The sequence below is a fragment of the Mustela lutreola genome, chromosome 2 (genome assembly GCF_030435805.1).
Source record: "Mustela lutreola isolate mMusLut2 chromosome 2, mMusLut2.pri, whole genome shotgun sequence".
In the NCBI taxonomy this organism is placed as follows: Eukaryota; Metazoa; Chordata; class Mammalia; order Carnivora; family Mustelidae; genus Mustela; species Mustela lutreola.
This window is the reverse complement of record NC_081291.1, coordinates 178,855,956-178,876,937: the sequence shown is the minus strand read 5'-3', so window position 1 is coordinate 178,876,937 and position 20,982 is coordinate 178,855,956. Positions and strand designations below refer to the sequence as shown.

Genomic DNA, 20,982 nt, shown 5'->3' with positions numbered 1-20,982 from the left:
GGTGGAGTCTTTATCCTTTTATTTTAATAAATGAATTTCCTAAGAGAAGGAAAAGAGGAAGTGCAGGAGGTATCAGAGGCAGGACTTAAACTCCTTTTTCTAGAGCTTTCACTCTCTTTGTATTAAGCATAAATAGCAGTTCATAAAACTATGTATACTGCAAATTTTCTTATTGCAAACATGTGGATATATGTATGCATGGACACTGTGCACTTAAAGGCATATGAAAGCTGTCGTAAATATGACTAATAATGTGCAAAATCTCTACCCAGAAAAAGAAAAAAAAAAGCTTTTCTGAAAGAAATTGAAGAATACCTAAATAAATGGAAAGATGGGTTGGAAGATTCAATATTGAAAAAACTATCAATTCTCCCTAAATGCATTCACAGATATAATAAAAACCCAGTAAAAATCACAGGAGGTTTTCTTATAGAACTGATAAAGTTGATTCTATTACTCACATGGAAATGCAAAGGATATATAATAATAGTCAAGACAACCTTGAAAAAGAACAAAGTTAGAGGATTAATAATACCTGATTCTATGACTTCATATAGAACTTCAATATCAAGACAGTGTCATATTGTTGTAAACATAGACAAATAGATCAGTGAAACAGAATAAAGCCCAGAATTAAAAAAAACATATAGACAGCTGATTTTACAAAGGTGCAAAAGTAATTTGGCAGAGAAAAAGATAGTTTTTTCAACAAATTATGTAGAAACAAATTGGCTATCTATATGCAAAAGAGGAACTTTGATCCAGAGAATACACAAAAAGGATAATAGACATAAATATATAATAAAAGAAATACAACACCAAGAGTACCATCCACAAAATAAAAAAAGATAATTAATTTCATTAAAATACTTGCTATTCAAAAAATATTTCTAAAATAAAATGACAAAAGAGAGTATTTCAGAAAATATGTATAAATTATTTAGCTGATAAATTATGGTTTCATATTCAGATATATGGAGTACTATCAAAACTAAAAAAAAAAATCTGATAAATAATCCAATTAAAAATTGGCAAAAGATTTGAATAGACCACTGCAGATGGCATACAGAAGTCAAATTAAGGCACAAAATAATGCTAACCATAATTAAGGAATTTGCATGAAGAAAGTACAAATTAAAACTACAGTGAACCACCACAAACTACCTATGAAAATAGCTGAAACTGAAAAGACAATCAACACCAAAAGCAGCAATGCACACATTTTGTACTCATAGAAATGCAACAAAATGAGTTAGGAGATAAGGACACAAAATTTGAGGCAGCAGGAAATTTCAGCCAAGCTTTGGTTATGGTAAAAGATATCTCTGGGGGCACTTCAGTGGCTCAGTTAAGCCTCCAACTCTTAATTTCAGCTCAGGTCGTGATGTCAGGGTCTTGGAATGGAGCTCAGGCCAGCTGAGTACAGATTCTCAAATAAATAAATAAAATCTTAAAAAAAAAAATCTACCTCTGCACATCATGCTGCTTAAACACTCAACCATTTTGCAGAATATTCACAGTGACTTCTTTTATCTGTTATTTTTTCTTCACTTCCTTTAACTAATAACATTTTTTTAAAAGATTTTATTTATTTATTTGACAGGGATCACAAGTAGGCAGAAAGGCAGGCAGAGAGAGAGGGGGAAGCAGGCTCCCCACTGAGCAAAGAGCCTAATGCAAGGCTCCATCCCAGGACCCAGAGATCATGACCTGAGACAAAGGCAGAGGCTTAACCCACTGAGCCACCCAGGCACCGTTCACTGTTAACATTCTAAAGAATGTTGGAAATCCAGGAAAATGGATTAAAAAATCTATCAAAAAATACATCTCTTTTCCTTGCTTATGTTGGTAGCCATGATGCAACTGGATGTTAATTTTTTTAAAGATATCAAATCATCATAAACAGTTAAATTAAGTTTTATTTTTCTAAATAAATGTTCATTAGTAACTTTCTCTGTAATGAACAAGAAACAAATCTGAACCAACTTTTAAATCGCTCAATAGTTTTCCATTATATTAGGTTAAAAAAATAAAGCCCCTAACCCATCCTCCAAAGTCCGTTGTGATCCATATATGCTGGCCTCCCAGATCCCAACTGGCTCTTGTCTGCTACTTTCCTAATATGCCAGCTACATTTACAATGCAGTTCTTCTCCCATGATATGGGCCCTCTGAAAATCTAGGACCTACAAGTACAAAAGCCTTGTGGATGACACAAATCCAGAGGCAGCAATCACCATGTAAGAAATGAAGACCTTCAGGCCTCACCCAGACCTACTCACACAGAATCTGCATTTTAACAAGCTCTCTCTCTAGGAGATTCACAGGCATTAAATTTTGAGAAGCACTGAGCTAGGGTACCTCTCAACTGTGGTGCCTTATCTTTGTTTCCCTTTGCACTTCCCCTGACCTTTGCCTACTAGGATTTTTCATCAGATTTCAGCTTAGAGTGTGGAGTCAGGTCTAGATCTGGAATGTAAGCTGCAGTTTGCATGAGGACAACTTTCCTTGGGGACAAGTTTCCTTGGCTCCTGAAGGGAACCTAGAACTCTGGCCTCAATAAATCATGTATGATTAGCTCAGACAAGAACATATTCATCAAAGCAATTAGAATAACACCTATTTTATAGTTAAATTGATTTGCATAACATGCCAAAAATGTCATTTGTGGTGGAAAGTAATGATATAGTGTGCAAATTAAACTGTTACAACTAGAACTGTATACATGACATAATTATGATTTTGCAGGCTGTAATGCCCAGTGGGACATGTGGACTTTTCATACAGATTCTAATCTGCAATGCCCAGAAGAACAGCTTGGTTTTGTTCTAAAGGGAACCATTAGGAATTCTTCACGCCTTCCTCTTCTGGTAAAAGCACACAGTTGTACAACTTGGTGACTTTTGCATTCAAAGCAGATTTATATAAACAACATTTTGCTGTTTTGGTAAATGAAGCCTCCAGAATGAATCGGTGTGCAAAGAATTGCTGCTGGTGCTACTGTCATTCTGGTCCAACTCTTACTTTTTTTCTACTTGAGAAAGCCTAACCCTGAAAGGATTTCCACAATGTCTTAACAGATATTGGTAAGGGATTGATTTATGTAATACTCCTCATTTTTTATAGAAAGCTGAAAATACTGTTACATTTAGAAATAATTTTGATTTAGTTTATAAGATGACCAAATAGCAGGTTGAAAATGGAAAACAACTAGTATTATACTATATTTTAACTACCCAGAAGTTAAATAAAAAGTTGAAATAAAAAAGAAAAGAATACAAATAATGAATAATCTAATAATATTTTGTTATTGTGAGTAAATCTTGGTAAGCAAAATAGCTCTAAGACTGACTGTAATCTTTAATTGTATTTAATTATCTGGCTAGTAAAATGACAATGACTCCGTAGGATGAATTTTGTTACTAAAAGGTCAGACAGCTTAAAAATGGGTTTAAGGATTTAGGTCATAATGTTTCCCATGTAAGAAATCTCTCTGATGATTCTGTTCAAAATGTTTATTCCATTTAATTAACCACATTCTCTGACTAACTTTTTAAGTTAAAACACTTAGCTGTTCACCTGTGTATCCTTGTACCCTCTCACCCACTTTTGACAATAATTTCATATACATGTACGAGAATGCAGAAAATGTCCCTCCAGTGTCCTTTCTACTTTCTGACTTAATAAAGGACCACAGATTGCACTTGAGAATTTTAAATTATCTCGTAGTTAGGGATTGCATGGAAGGAAACCAATTCCAAATAAATATACATTTACCAATTGCAATTATTGGCATAGGTCATTTATATTGCTAGGAGTAGCTTCCAGGCTTTAGCTCAATTTTATTCTGCTAAAACCTAGTGGAGAGGAAAGGGGTCTCAAATGAAATGAGAGTAGTTAGAGAAACTCAGTTCTAACTACAGTAACCACAAAATAAAGTGACTTTTAAATGTGGAGTGTGCTTTCAGCAATGTTGATATATTTATGACCAATACAAAGTTTCTAGCCTCATATTAAAATGAAAATCTCTATTTCATACACATTTTCCATAGAAAAATAAAGTTGGAATTTGGAATGAAAGAAAAAGAAATCGTGCCCACTACTGAAATGAAAACCACAGTTAAGACAAATATTTACCTGGAGTGTCTGAGCTTTTCCCCCAGTTTCATCTTCAGCCTTTCTCTGATACTTCCTTTTTCTCTCTCTTCATGTCTTGGCTTTTCCAATCCCTATCCACCTACAAAAACACCATGGATACTCAGTGGACAGCAGCTGATTGCCATCTCCACCCCACATTCCTCAGCACACCGTATTTCGTTCTCCTCACTGTTGTGCCCCATGTTTCCCATTCTCCTCTCTGCTCTCTGACCTCAACTCCATCAGAAAATGGACATTGCTCTCACACAAGTCACCAGGAATCTATTAATTCCCACACTTAATGATCATTGCTCTCTCCTATTCCACTAGAGCATTTATTTCACTTTTGACACTGTACTTCACTTTGTCCTGGTTGAGGTTTTTTTCTACCTTTAATTCTGCAACACTCAGCTTTCCAATTCCTTCATGCATCTCTGGCCACTCTGCTCAGTGTTCTCTTCCGTTTTTTCCCTTTTCTCACTTTGTAAGCCAGAGCTCTTGGTTGTCAAAAAAAAAAAAAAAAAAAAAAAAAAAAAAAAAAAAAAAAGAGTTAATTGAAAGGAAATTGGCTTTCATGTCAAAATGTTAGGGGACTGGAGAAACCCACTGGAAAAATGGGCAGGAACACAATGCAAGAAAGTCTGTGAAACAGCCAAAATCTGTCCTAGTCTATCTAGCTCGCTAAGAGCTGCTGTGCTTGCTACTAGATGCAGACGCAACAGCTTCCTTTGATATGCCTACACCATTGAGGTGTAGGATACATTTTCTAGGGTCATGATATTGTTTCCTTGGTTGACTTCGCAACCCAAATTCTCCTTTTCCCCCCTGGCCGTTTGTCCCCTTCTCTCCATTTACAAAATCCAGCATATGTGACTTTTATGGGCAAACCTACAGCAAGTCCTCTATGATGGAAAAGTCAGTTTATAGAACTTTTGGCTTCTGGACTTAATGACAGCTTCTGTTTGCCACCAAGAGTCATATGGTAGAATAGATGATCAAATGTTAGCCAATGCATACATGATGTATATCCATTTTGTAATCTCTTTAACTTCCACAAGTTTCTTTCTCCTCCTTCTCTTTGACCTTATACACTTTAATGGATAGGTCATACAAAACTATGCCTTTAGTCACTCTAATGACTCCCAAGTCATCATTTCTATTAAGCACCTATAGAACTATTCTGCTGAGTGCATTTCACCTGGGTGTTTTCGAATGCTCCTTGAAAAAACTGCCTGCCACACCTGAGTCCTCAATCTCAATGCTTGATAACCATCTACCCAAGCACCAAGTGTCTTCTTTTTTCTACACCGACCAACTCCCTTCACATTTATTATGTCATTGAGTTTTATTGACTGCACATTCTGATATACTTTGAGCTACCTCTTTGTCCCCTCTTTATTCCCAGTGTCATATTGCACACAGAACAAGAACTGCACATGCTGTTCAAGCAGCCCGGGAGCTTTTATAAAATGCACATCATTCCAACCAATTCATGAGCTCTCAATCAATTTGTATAGTAATATCTCAAAACCTATATTTTGTACAAAAACTGTCCTAGCCAATTTTCTTGTATAATTTGGTTTGGGAATTGCTGGACAATAATATTGGCTTCCTGTTTAGTGTTTTTCCTCTAGTTTCCTCTCCCTTCAGCCCATTTTCTACAACCAAATATTTAATTTAATAAACATCTGAGGATGACACTCCGTTTCTTAAAAGCTTTCAGTCCCAGCCTATTGTTTGAAGGACACAGCTGAAGATGTTTCACAGGGAACTGATCACTTGATGATCCAGGCCTTTCTAACATTTTTACTTTTCATGCTGCATTAATGTCCTATACACAGAACTTGCTCATGTTCAGAATGTTTTTCTTATCTTCTAAATCTGTTTATCTTGTACATAGTTTGAACTTAAGTAGTTATATTTTTGCAATATAAAAATTCCCCCAATAGTTGCCATATTAGAGGAAATAAAATTGAAGTGCCTTCAAGCTAGTGTATGGTTTTATTTCAATTACCCTCACTGAACTGTCTTTTATAAATCATTAATGAATATTCTTTTTCATTTACACATTTAATTTCAGAGACCATCTATTAAGAATATGGAAACTAAAAATGCAACAGAGCTAGAAGAGTTTGTTCTCACAGGATTCACATATCAACCAGAGTGGCAGATTCCCTTGTTCCTGGTGTTCTTGGTTATATATCTCATCACCATTGTGGGGAACCTTGGTCTGATTACTCTCATCTGCAATGACCCTCACCTTCACATCCCCATGTACTTATTTCTTGGGAGTCTGGCATTTGTGGATGCTTGGATATCATCCACAGTATCCTCCAAGATGCTGGTTAACTTCTTTGCCAAGAGCAAGATGATCTCTCTCTCTGAGTGCATGGTACAATTTTTTTCCTTTACAACTGGTGCAACCACAGAATGCTTTCTGCTGGCAACAATGGCATATGATCGCTATGTGGCTATATGCAAACCTTTACTCTATCCAGTAATTATGACTTACAGACTATCCATGCAACTGTTGGTTTCATCATTTGTAGGTGGCCTTCTTCATGCCTTAATTCATATAGGCTTTTTATTCAGATTAACCTTCTGTAATACTAACATAATACATCACTTTTACTGTGACATCATGCCATTATTTAAAATTTCTTGTACTGATCCTTCTATTAATATTCTCATAGTATTTATTTTTTCTGGATCAATTCAGATGGTCACCATTCTGATTGTTCTTATATCTTACACATTAGTTCTCTTTACAATCTTAAAAAAGAAGTCTCTACAAGGCATAAGGAAAGCCTTTTCCACCTGTGGAGCCCATCTCTTATCTGTCTCTCTGTACTATGGCCCGCTTCTCTTCATGTATGTGCGTCCTGGATCTGCGCAGTCAAATGATCAAGATATGATGGATTCTCTATTTTACACTGTCATAATTCCTTTCTTAAATCCAATGATCTATAGCCTGAGAAATAAGAAAGTCATAGATTCAATGAGAAAAATGTTGAAGCGAAATGCTTAGATTTCATACAAATATCTCTTCTCCTTTCATTAAAATGACAAATTTATGCCGACTAATGTTGGTATGATTTTTTTTTGCAGTTATAATTACCTTAGTCTTTCAATGACTAGGAGGGTCAATCTAATAATCTCCTTAAAATATTTGTGTGTATTTTTCAAATCCCACAAGAAATTTTATTATATATTTTTTATTTTTTTGAAGATTTTATTTATTCATTTGACAGAGAGAAAGAAAGAGACAGCAAGAGAGGGAACACAAGTAGGTAAAGTGGGAGAGGGAGAAGTAGGCTTCCCGCTGAGCAGGGACCCCCCCCCACCCAATGTGGGGATCAATCCCATGACCTACAAATCATGACCTGAGCTGAAGGCAGAAGCTTAATGACTGAGACACCCAAGCACCCACACAAGGAATTTTAATCAAGTCTTCATATCATATTTAAATAAAACAGAAAACAAAAATGAAAACATTTCACAGGATTGTCTGTTCCTTGGTGTGATTTTATAAATCCATTAAGTACTAAAACAGTATAGAGGCTTTGAACAGAACTGGATTGTGATGTCTTTGATACTTATGCAGCTATATAGCCAAGACCCATGTTACATTTAACTGGATAATAGAGGCAGATTTGTGTTTGAATGAACAGAGGTAAATCCTAGGAATTCTGTTAGCCATCAAGAGGTTTTCTTTCTTTCTTTTATTTGGAGCATAGTGAATTTTATCTCTCATGTGACTTCAACTCTGATATCATGGAGAGAAATAAAAAGAAAAGAGAGCAATGAGGGAAGAAAATGACAAGGGTTTAAGGCAATGAAGAAAGGGTCAAGCTTTAAGAGATACTTTTAGGCTAGTGTGCTTCTTAGAAGAAGGCAGGGGCAAGTTGCCTCTCCCTGTCTATGATGTCTACTATAGGCCCTTTCTAGCTGTGTTTGTATGTTGTTAGGCAATCTGGAAAACTTCATTAATAAAGAAAGCTAACACATTCACCCAGGGCTTAAGTTGGCATGGACATAGACTTGGATGGAAGTGTTCTCAATATTCCTAGAATATAAAAAAAATTAAGCTAGAAAGATTAAAGAAATCAATAATATGTAGTTTTTTGGAATATGTTATTGACAGTAAGGGGCTTTAAATGCATGTTACCAAAGTCCAAATAATCTTAAGGTGATATAATGTCAAAGTGGGTATCTGAGAGATATGAATATTTATACAAATTATGATATTTTTGCCTCCAGGTGCATAAATGTTCATTTTTATCATACTCTATTTGCAAAGTATAATGAGTGATCCATCTTCAATCCACTCCTACCTTTTGTCTCTCACCACTCACTCACACAGTCCTGCTGATACCATTGAGGCTGTCATCCCCATAACTACCTACTTCTGTGATTTGCAAAACTCTAATTACTTATCCCTTCTTTCTTACTGATAACTCTCTTACTCCCCCAAATCTGTAAACATAACTGATATCAATGATACCATTTTCAATAACATTTACTACATTGTCTTTGCTACTAGGTTATGTAGTACAATATATGGTATATTTATGTAGAGCTAGCTATCTGTTTTCTATCTATCATCTATATAACTATCTATATACAAATATGCATATATTAGTTGGCTCATGTGTAAGTCTAGAATATTCTATATAGATCTACACTTATATCTATATTCACATATCTATCAGTATCTTCTTCATCCTGCCTTTGTTCACTCCGCCATTACTTGAGGTTTTATTTTTATTTATTTTTTTTTTTAAATAAACTTTGGCTTAACACTGAAGTGCTTTTCCTCCAATTCACCCAAGACCATGTTTTATACCCTTATAAAGTTATTGAAATCCATCTAGAAACACCTCATTCTCTCAGGTTCATGTGGGTCTCTCCACAGAAAATAAAATCCTCCATGACACCCTAAAACTACTCATGTTTATTTGCAATGGAAGTGATGTTTTTTCTTTAAGGTCTAGCAACATAAGTGTTATAGCTTCCTTGATGCATTTCCAGATGACCACAAAGAGGATAGGAATTCATAATCATTTGAAGCATATTAGTTTACTTATTCTTCTTAGATCACACCTGGCATTGTATAGTACTTATTTTTGGTTTACACACTCTTTTAGAATATAACTTAGAAGTCCTAGTACTAATTTTAAAAATGTAACAGCATGAACACATAAAACACAATAGAATGTGTCACTCTTTTTCAGCAAGTTAATGAGCCCAGGGAAATTACTGGGGATAGCTGCTGTAGGTCAGCTTTTTTCCTGTTTCTTTCATGACTATCTTGAGCATCATAAACATAAAGTGAATTCTTCTTCTTATCACTAGAATCAGTTTCTTGTATGGAGTATGAGACAGTATCAAGGAGAAGCCCTTTCATTAGAGGTTTGTTTAAAGATATAACACATATAACTATTTAATAAAAACATCATTATTGAAAAAAGAAAGGTGGGGTGCCTGGATTGCTCAGTTCCTTAAGCATCTTCCTTTAGCTCAGGTCATTATCCCAGAATCTAGAGATCAAGCCCAGCTCAGCTCAGGCTTTCCACTCAGTGGGATGCCTCCTTCTCCCTCTACATCTCCTCCACCTCCCCCTGCCCCTGCTCCTGTGTGCTATATCTCACAAATAAATAAAATCCGGGGACTCTGGGGATCATGACATTTAATGACTGAATCACCAAGGCACCCCTCACATGTGGAATTTAAGAAACAAAACAAATGAACAAAACAAACAAACAAAAAGAGACAAACAAACATAAAAAGGAGACTTAAATATAGAGAACACTCTGGCAGGTGGGAGGTGAGTGAGGGGATGGGTGAAACAGATAAATGAGATGAAGAATATACTTATCTTTATGAGCACTGAGAAATGTATAGCATTGTAGAATCATGGTATTTTGCATCTGAAAATAATATAATACTCTATGTTAATTATCTTGAATAAAAGTTTTAAAATAACTCATATTTATTATTTCTTTAACTGTAAATAATGTAGTATATAAACACTTTTCTCATCACTTTATGATACTTTCTACCATTCAGAAGACTGCTAACAAAATTATCTTAGACTGTATTCAAAGAAAAAACATAATTAGGTTAAAACAATTCAATCAATGGTAGAACATTATTTCTCAATGTCTTCATGGTAGAGCAGCTATGGCAAAATATTAGTGAGTATGTATATTCATCATGTCAAAATCTCTCTGGTATAGACATTCATATTATTCTTTTATAATGGTGATTCTTAAACTATAGTGGGCATCAAGATCATTTGGAGAACATGTATATTGATAGGCTCCATAATTAGTGTGTTTGATTTGTCAATGTTAATGCTGTTAGTTTAAAACCATACTTAGGAATCATTGTTTTAAAATAATCAGTGAAGCAAAATTTTTATAATAACAAAATATTAGAGACCAGTCAAAATGGAGTTTCTACACATCCCCTATCTCCTACTTAACCACAATATGTGAATATTCTAAAGGTTTCTACCCTCTGGTTTGCAATTTCCTCCCTGCTATGGGAGGGTGAGTCTAACTTTCAGTGGGGCTTTTGTTTTAAAGGACGAAAGATTGTGGACCTTTTATATATAACTTTCTCTTGGAAACCATGATTGAAAGTGATGATAGCTGGGGTGCCTGGATGGCTCAGTGGGTTAAAGCTTTTGCCTTTGACTCGGGTCATGATCCCAGGGTCCTGGGATCGAATTCCGCATCGAGCCCTGGATCGGGTTCTCTTCTCTGAAGGGACTCTGCTTCCTCCTCTCTCTATGCCTGCCTCTCTGCTTACTTGTGATCTCTGTCTGTCAAATGAATAAATAAAATCTTAAAAAAAAAAAAAAGGAAGTGATGATAGCCAATGAAAACCCCACTGCCTTGTTTGGGTAAGGTTAATAGATGAGACCTTAGTTCATTAAAAAAGTGAGTTTTTTTAATGTGTCAAATTTATTTTTTAAATTATGTTCAGTTAAAAAATGAATTTTTAAGTAGAATGAACTTTTGGATCCTCATTTTCAATGAAATTTCATATATAACATGTTCCAGTGGCACCTGTGTGGCTCAGTCTGTTAAGCATCTGCCTTTGGCTTAGGTCGTGATCTCAGGGTCTGGGGGCACAGCCCTGTATCAGACTTCCTGCTCAGTGGGGAGTCTGCTTCTCCTTCCAGGTACAGGGATCACTATTGTGTGTCCTGATGACAGCATTCCTCACTTTGGCTCCAAGACCTCTAGACAACCAGAGGATAAAATCAAGTGTACATGAAGCAAAAATTATGCTGGTGGCCAAAAAAATAATAAAAAAAATGCTAGTGTATTCCTAGCGGTAACAGTGAGTGGGTCTCACTGAACAAGTATGATGCACTGGATGCTGACTCATAAAACATACAGCCTTCTGGAAATACTCTAATGCTATAAGGTATCACATGTATTTCTGCTATAAATGAGTCTCCAAAAAGGCTCTTTCACCATTCTACCAAACAAAAAGCTTCAGAATTATGGGGAATGGATAAGACCAATGAATTTTATGGTCCTAGGCCCTTTGCTGCATTCTTTTTTTTTTTTTTCAATTTTTATTTGACAGAGAGAGAGAGAGAGAGTGAGCATAAGTAGGCAGAGAGAGAGAGGGAAGTAGACTCCCTGCTGAGCAGAGATCCCAATGCGGGGCTCAATCCCAAGACCCTGAGATCATGACCTGAACCAGAGGCAGAGGCTTAACCCACTGAGTCACCCAGGCGCCCCCCTTTGCTGCATTCTTTGGCTGTGATGTAAATTCGTTGGTCAGAAGATATGTTGCATGTAATCCTATGACCTTGGATAGTCAATAAGGAATTCTGTTAAGTTCAAGATGATGCTTTTGAACAATGGTTTATTGATCTCATTGATTCTTTCAAAAAACCGGCTTCTAGGTTCGTGAATGCATTCTACTGTATCTCTAGTTTCTACCTCATTGATCTCTGCTCTAATCTTATTTCCCTTCTTGTATGTGGGGTTGTTGATTCAACAGTTCTTTAATGTATAAAGACAGCTGGTGTATTTTGTATTTTTCAAATTTTTTGAGGGAGGTTTGGATGGCTATGTATTTCCCCCTTAGGTCCACCTTTGCTGTATCCCATAGGTTTTGGACCAAAATGTCTTCATTCTCATTAGTTTCCATGAATTGTTTAAGTTCTTCTTTGATTTTCTGGTTGATCCATGCATTCTTAAGCAAGGTGGTCTTTAGCTTCCAGGTGTTTGAATTTCTTCCGAACTTTTTCTTGTGGTTGAGTTCCAGTTTCAAAGCATTGTGATCTGAGAATATGCAGGGTATAATCTCAATCCTTTGGTATAGGTTGAGACCTGATTTGTGACCCAGTATGTGGTCTATTCTGGAGAAAGCTCCATGTATACTTGATAAGAATGAGTATTCTGCTGTTTTAGGGTGGAATGTTTTGAATATATCTATGAGATCTGTTTGGTCCAAAGTGTCATTCAATGCTCTTGTTTCTTTATTGATTTTCTGCTTAGAGGATCTGTCTATTCCTGAGAGGGATGTGTTAAGATCCCCTACTATGAATGTATTCATATCAATATGACTCTTTATCTTGATTAACAGTTGTCTTATGTAGTTGGCTGCTCCCATATTGGTCAATCTAATCCAAAAGAAAAGAAAGAAGACCCAAATTAATAAAATTATGAATGAAAAGGGAGAGATAACAACTAACACCAAGGAAACAATCATCAGAAATTATTATTCAACAGTTATATGCCAATAAGTTAAGTAACCTAGATGAAATTGATGCCTTCCTGGAAAACTATAAACTTCCAAAATTAAGTCAGGAAGAAATTGACAACATGAATAGAATGATATCTAGTAACAAGATTGAAGCAATGATCAAAAACCTCCCCCCAAAAAGAACCTGGAACCTGATGGATTCCAGGGGAAATTCTACCAAACTTCCAAAGAAGAAATAACACACCTATTCTTCTGAAGCTGTTTCAAAAAATTGAAGCAGAAGGAAAACTTCCAGACTCTTTTTATGAAGCCAGCATTACCTTGATCCCCAAACCAGGCAAAGACCCCAACAAAAAGGAGAATTTCAGACCAATATCCCTGATGAAGATGGATGCTAGGATTCTCAACAAGATCCTAGCAAATAAGATCCAACAGCACATTAAAAAGATTATCCACCATGACTAGGTGGGATTCATCCTGGGTTGAAAGGGTGGTTCAACATTTGCAAATCAATAAATGTGATAGAAAAAATCTAAAAGAGAAGAGAAAAGAACCGCATGGTCCTCTCAATTGATGCAGAAAAAGCATTTGACAAAATCCAGCATCCGTTCCTGATTAAAATGCTTCAAAGTATAGGGATAGAGGGAAAATTCCTGAGCTTCATAATATCTATCCATGAAAAACCCACAGCAAATATCATTCTCAATGGGAAGAAGCTCAAAGCCTTCCTGTTGAGAATAGGAACATGACAAGGATGCTCACTCTCACCACTCTTGTTCAACATAGTATTAGAAGTCCTAGCAAAGCAATCAGACAACAAAGAGAAATAAAAAGTATTCAAATTGGCAATGAAGAAGTCAAACTCTCCCTCTTTGCAGATGACATAATACTTTATATGGAAAACCGAAAAGACTCCATCCCCAAACTATGAGAACTCATACAGCAATTCAGTAATGTGGCAGGATACAAAATCAAAATACAGAAATCAGTTGTTTTCTTATACACTAACAATGAAAATACAGAAGGGAAATTAGAGAATCAATTCCATTTACTACAGCACCAAGAATCATAAGATGCCTGGGAAGAAACTAACCAAAGATGTAAAGGATCTGTACTCAAGGAACTATAGAACACTCATGAAAGAAATTGAAGAAGACACAAAGATGGAAGACCATTCCATGCTCATGGTTCAGAAGAATAAACATTGTTAAAATGTCTATACTGCCTAGAACAATCTATACTTTCAATGCCATTCAGATCAAAATTCTGCTGGCATTTTTCAAAGAGCTAGAGCACACAATCCTAAAATTAATACAGAATCAGAAGAAACCCCACATTGCTAAGGATGTGATGAAAAAGAAAAACAAATCTGGCAGCATCACGTTGCCTAATTTCAAGCTTTACCACAAAGTTGTGATCACGAAGATGGCATGATACTGGGAAAAAAACAAATACATAGACCAGTGGAACAGAGAAGAGAGCCCAGATATGGACCCTCAACTCTATGGTCAAATATCTTTGACAAAGCAGGAAAAAATATACAGTGGAAAAAAGACGGTCTCTTCAATAAATGGTGCTGGGAAAATTGGATAGCTATGTGTAGAAGAATGAAACTCGACCATTCTCTTATACCATACACAAAGATAAACTTGAAATGAATAAAAGGCCTCAATGTGAGACAGGAATCCATCAGAATCATAGAGGAGAAGATGGGCAGTAACCTCTTCGATATCAGCCACAGCAACTTTTTTTTTAAATTTCTTTTTAGTGTAACAGTATTCATTGTTTTTGCACCACACCTAGTACTCCATGCAATATGTGCCCTCCTCAATACACATCACCTGGCTCCCCCAACCTCCCACCCCCCACCCCTTCAAAACCCTCAGGTTGTTTTACAGAGTCCATAGTCTCTTATGATTTACCTTCCCTTCCAATTTCCCTCAAATCCCTTCTCCTCTCCATCTCCCCATGTCCTCCATGTTATTTGTTATGCTCCACAAATAGTGAAACCATATTATAATTGACTTTGTCTGCTTGACTTATGTCACTCAGCATAATCTCTTCCAGTCCCGTCCATGTTGCTACAAAAATTGGGTATTCATCCTTTCTGATGGAGGCATAATACTCCATAGTGTGTATGGACCACATCTTCCTTATCCATTTGTCTGTTGAAGGGCATCTTGGTTCTTTCCACAGTTTGGCAACCATGGCCATTGCTGCTATAAACATTGGGGTACAGATGGCCCTTCTTTTCACTACATCTGTATCTTTAGGGTAAATACCCAGTAGTGCAATTGCAGGGTCATAGGAAAGCTCTATTTTTAATTTCTTGAGGTATCTCCACACTGTTCTCCAAAGAGCAACTTCTTTCAAGATATGTCTTTAAAGACAAAGGAAACAAAAGCAAAAATGAACTTTTGGGATTTCATCAAGATCAAAAGCTTCTGCACAGCAAAGGAAACATTCAACAAACCAAAGAGGCAAGCTATGGAAAGGGGGAAAATATTTACAAATGTCACTACAGACAAAGGGCTGATATCCAACCAAGATCTATAAAGAACTCAAACTCAAAAGACACAAAACAGATAGTCATGTCAAAAAAATGGGCAGAAGACATGAACAGACACTTCTCCAAAGAAGACATATACAAATGGCTAACTGACACATGAAAAAATGTTCATCATCACTGGCCATCAGGGAGAGTCAAATCAAAACCACATAGAGATACCACCTTACACCAGTTAAAATGGTGAAAATTAACAAGACAGTAAACAACAAGTGTTGGAGAGGATGTGGAAAAGGAGAGCCCTTTTACACTGTTGGTTGGGAATGCAAGTTGGTGCAGCCACTTTGGAAAACAGTGTGGAGATTCCTTAAGAAATTAAAAATAGAGATTCCGTATGACTCTGCAATTGCATTACTGGGTATTTAACCCAAAGATACAGATGTAGTAAAAAGAAGGGTCATCTGTACCCCAAAGTTCATAGAGGCAATGGCTACGGTCGCCAAATGGGGGAAAAAACCCACCATGACCTTCAACGGATGAATGGATAAGGAAGATGTGGTCCATATATCTATGGAGTATTATGCCTCCATCAGAAAGGATGAATACCCAACTTTTGTTATCAACATGGATGGGACCAGAAGAAATTATGCTGAGTGAAATAAGTCAAGCAGAGAGAGTCAATTATATGGTTTCACTTCTTTGTGGAGTAAGGAATAACACAGAGGACATGGGGAGATGGAGAGGAGAAGGGAGTTGGGGGAAATTGGAGGGGGAGATGAATCATTGAGACTGTGGACTCTGAGAAAAAGTTTGAGGGTATTGGAGAGGTGGGGGGTGGGAGTTTGGGTGAACCTGGTCGTGGGTATTATGGAGGGCATGTATTGCATGGAGCACTGGTGTGGTGCATAAATAATGAATTCTGGAACACTGAAAAGAAATTAAATATAAATAAAACATTTTTAAAAGCTGATGCTTTTGGTAGAATAAATGAATTCACATAGGGTAAATCTGTATATAGAATAGATATCTTTTCCAGTAAAAGATAAAAACCACTTCCCTTTTATGATGGCAACTTTCTAATGTAATCAACCTTCCACCAGGTAGCTAGCTGATGATTCTAATAGATACTGATATTTAAGAGACTCAGTATTATCTCAGTTCCTGGATGACTGAGCACTCAGCAATGGCTGTAGCCAAGGTGGCCTAGGTAAATGAAGTCCATGATTTGAACACATGCATGGCTTCATTCCCTGAAACTGGATCATTTTGTTCATGAATCCACTGGATGATGACAGAAATGTCTGAAGAAAGATGATGATTGTCCAAAAGTAGGTCTTTCCATCTACTTGATTTTTTAAATCCTTCTCTGCTGAGGTCACACTTTGATGATAGTTTTTATGAGACACAAATATCTTCATGATTTTTGGAGAGATGTGTTTTCATACCTCTTCCACAAATTTCCTTGTCTTCAATTTCCTAGTAAAATTCCTTCAAAGTCTCTGATCACCCAGTAAATCTTTAGTCATAGCTCATGGATTGGTATATAATCACACATCAGGCCATTTCTCTTTCCAGGGTGAGCAACCAGGTTCCTTGCTCCAAGTTCTGCCACCTGGAAGATTTCCATTCACCTCTGTTGTACAGGAAAATCACAGAGAGGATTTGTAGTGTTGTAGCTGTCTACTTTTGGATGATGTCTACATTTTGTGCAGAAACATCTATCCACCAGGACTCCATTTTCCCTTCTGTCAATTGATCATAAAAAATTCCCCATGAGACCATAGGATCAGAGTAGGAGAGAGAGGCCCGTGTAGCAGGCATAAGGGCCATGAGCATTTAGGTCACTTGTTCATGCAACTGCTTGTGCCTTCAGGGCCTGCTCTGACTTCTACATGCATATAACTGCTTCTTTCATTTCACAGTGGAGAGTTCCTGTGAATGTCTAACTTAATGTCCTGGTGGATCAAATGACATCCAGCTTGTAAGGGCAGCTTTGGTTGCATGTTCACTTAGTGGCCTATGGTTAATGAGTCAGTCTTGTCAGTGGTTAATAAGTCAGTCAGTCGCTGACCAATGGGTGTTTCTTAACGTTAGAGTAGTTATCCACAGAGGATGGCAGGGCTTTGCTCCAAAATTCTAACAGTCTGCATTGAGGATCTCCTATGAGGCCTATCAAAGGCTTTGAAGCCTCCCTACTGGATCTGCCACTTCAAGCACCATTGCCTCTGCTGAATCACACAACCAAATTTGTGAAGCACCATGGACAGCAACCTATATTTGTTACAAAGCCTTTTCCTGTTCTGAGCCTATCTCAAAACTACTAGTTTATCTGTTCCCTTGGCAAATGGTCTGGTATAATACACCCAAATGAGGATGATGCTGTGTCCAGATCCACAGGAACCCACTAGGTGTTGTGACTCTTTTTCAGTTGCAGGAAGGGCCAGATGCAGCAACTTACCCTTCACCTCAGAAGGGAAATGTCCACAGGCCCTATATCTCTGCCCCCACTAGGAATTTCACTCAAGAGTAAGGGCTCTTAATTTTTTTTTTTTTTTAAGTAGACACCACACCCAATGGGGGGTTGGAACTCACAACCCTCAAATCAAGAATTGCATGCTCTATGCAGTGACCCAGCCACGTACTCTGGATTTTGTTGGGTTTATTTTTCCCCCTCTGTCATGCACATTTCTTACCAGGAAGCATTGAACAGTTGCTACTTCTTGCTCACTGGTGTCAAACATCATAATGCCATGTGTGTACTGGGCCAGTTTGATATCTTTGTGGGAAAGAAAGACAACAAGAATCCTGAGAAATACTTGCACATCATATATCTGATAATGACTTGAACTTGTATATAGGAAGAATTTACAAAACACACTAATTAAAAAACAATTTACTTAGAAGAATTAACTCAATTAAAAACTTGGCCGGGATTTGAACATACTTCACCAAAGAGGATATAAAGATATCAAAACAGAACACAAGAAGATGCTTTATACAGTGTGTTATCAGCAAAATGCATGTGAAAACTACAACCCATTTGTTTAAAGGACCAAGGTTGAGAAGACTACTCTTACTGAAAGCAACATCACAGACCTTCTGTGCTCAAGGAGGCAACAAAATGAGTTAAGAGGTATTTATACAAAATTGAAGGGGTCAGTAGGTTTAAGCCATTTGCGTTATGTTGAAGCCACCTCTGCACACCATCCTGCTTCCTCCACTCTTCTACTAAGTTTTCAGAATGACATTATTTTATCAGTGCTGTTTTCCCTCCTCCATTTTGGCTTGCACAAGCAAAATTATAAGGAAGCAAGAATATTGATCAATCAGTCTGCCAAAACAGATGCTGTTTGCTTTCCCCTAGCTGCCAATCAAGTCCCTTGTGAAGCCTGAACATTTTTTCTACTCTTCAAGTAGTAAATCACAATGTCACAATGTTTTTATTTTTCTGAAGGAAAGTTCATTGACAACTTACTTTGTAATGCACAAAAGGCAAACCCAAACACATATACCACCATGTTCAAAATCCCTCATTTCCTTTAAGCTGGGGTAAAACACAAAGTCTCTGAATGAGCCTCCAAGGGCATGTGTGATCCCATCCATGCTGGCCTCCTCCACACCATCTGGTTACTCCTAGCTTCTCCCTTTGTAATCTGTTAGATTGTGCTACTCCCATGATCTGGGCTCTCTGAAAATCTAGCCCTCCAAGGACAAAGGCCTTGTGGGTGATACAAGTCCAGAGGCAGCAATCACCAGGATAGAACTGAAGACCCTCAGTCCTCACCCAGACCTACTCACACAGAATCTGCATTTTAATAAGCTCTCTCTCTAGGAGATTCACAGGCATTAAAATTTGAGAAGCACTGAGCTATGGCACTTCTCACTGTGGTGCTTTATCTTTGTTTCCCTTTGCATTTCCCCTGACCTTTGCCTACTGAGATTTCTCATCAGATTTCAGCTTAAAGTGTGGAGTCAGGTCTAGATCTGGAATGTGTGCTGCAGTTTCCATGAGGACAGCTTTCATTGGGGATGGCTCCTGAAGGGAACCTAGAACTCTGGCCTCAATAGAATCATGTATGATTAGCTCAGACAAGAACATATTAATCAAAGTCCTCAGAGAAAGACCAATTTATAGATAAGCTGATTTGCCTAAACATTCCAGAATGGTCCTTAGTGGTGGAAAGCAGCAGCACAGTGTGCAATTTCAACTGTTTCAAATAGAACTGTATATGTGACATGATGTTCTCAGTCTATAAAGCCTATTGGGACACCTGGACTTCTCATACAGATTCTGATCTACAATGCCCAGAAGAACAGCTTAGTTTTGTCCTAAAGGGAACCCTTGGGTGCAATTAGGGGAATTCTTCTTCATGCCTTCCTCTTCTGGCAAAAGAACACAGTTGTAGAATTGGTTGACTCTTGAGTTCAAAGAAGATTTATAATAAACAGCATTTTGCTGATTTTTTAGTAAAGGAAGGCTCCAGAATGAATCGGTCTGCAAAGAATTGTGGCCTGTGCTGCTGTCATTCTGGTGCAACTCTTATTTTTTTTTTTCAGCTTGAGACAGCCTAACCTGAAAGGATCCCCACAATGTCTTAACAAATATTGGTAAGAGACTGATTTATATAATACTTACTATTTTTTTAGAAAATTAAAAGTACTATTATTTTTAGAAATAATTTTGATTTGGTTTATAAGATGACCAAATAACAGGTGGAAAATGAAACACAACTAATATTCTAGTATATGTTAACTACCTAGAATTTATATAAAAAGTTGAAATGAAAAAGAAAAGAAAACAAATAGTGAATTACTAATAGTATTTTACTATTGTGAATAAATATGGGTAAGCAAAATGGCTCTACGATTAACTTGCACTCTTTAATCATAGTTAATTATCTGGCTAGCAAAATTACAATGACTTCCTAGGATGAGTTTGGTAACTGGAAAGTTAGATGACTTAAAAATGGGTTTAAGGACTTAGGTCATAATGTTTCCTTTGTAAGAAATCGGTCTGATGATTCTGTTCAAAATGTTTATTCCACTTAATTAAACACATTCTATGACAAACCTTTTAAGTTCAATCACTTAGCTGTTCACTGTGTATCCTTTCTCCCACTTCTGACAATAATTTCATTGAGTATCACATATATATATAATGTATATATGTATAAATATGTATGTATGTATATGAGAAAATGCAGAAAATGCCCTCTAGTGTCCTTTCTACTTTCTGACTTAATAAAGGACCACAGATTGCACTTGAGAATTTTAAATTATCTCGTAGTTTGGGATTGCATGGAAGGAAACCAATTCCAAATAAATATACATTTACCAATTGCAATTATTAGCATAGGTCATTTATATTGCTAGGAGTAGCTTCTAGGCTTTAGCTCAATTTTATTCTGCTAAAACCTAGTGGAGAGGAAAGAGCTCTCAAATCAAATGAGAGTAGTTAGAGAAACTCCTTACTACTGTAACCGCAAAATAAAGTGACTTTTAAATGTGGAGCGTGCTTTCAGCAATGTTGAAACATTTATAATCAATACGAAGTTTCTAGCCTCATATTAAAATAAAAATCTCTATTTCATACACATTTTTCCA

At 36.8% G+C, this 20,982-nt stretch overlaps 1 protein-coding gene across 1 annotated transcript; it reads left to right on the top strand.

Annotated features, from left to right (window-relative positions):
* Positions 1 to 6,234: 6,234 nt before the first annotated feature.
* On the top strand, positions 6,235 to 7,164 carry LOC131825940 (olfactory receptor 5H2-like). The gene has a single exon (XM_059165265.1). The coding sequence runs from the start codon at positions 6,235 to 6,237 to the stop codon at positions 7,162 to 7,164; it is 930 nt and encodes a 309-aa protein (XP_059021248.1).
* The last annotated feature ends 13,818 nt before the right edge of the window (positions 7,165 to 20,982 follow it).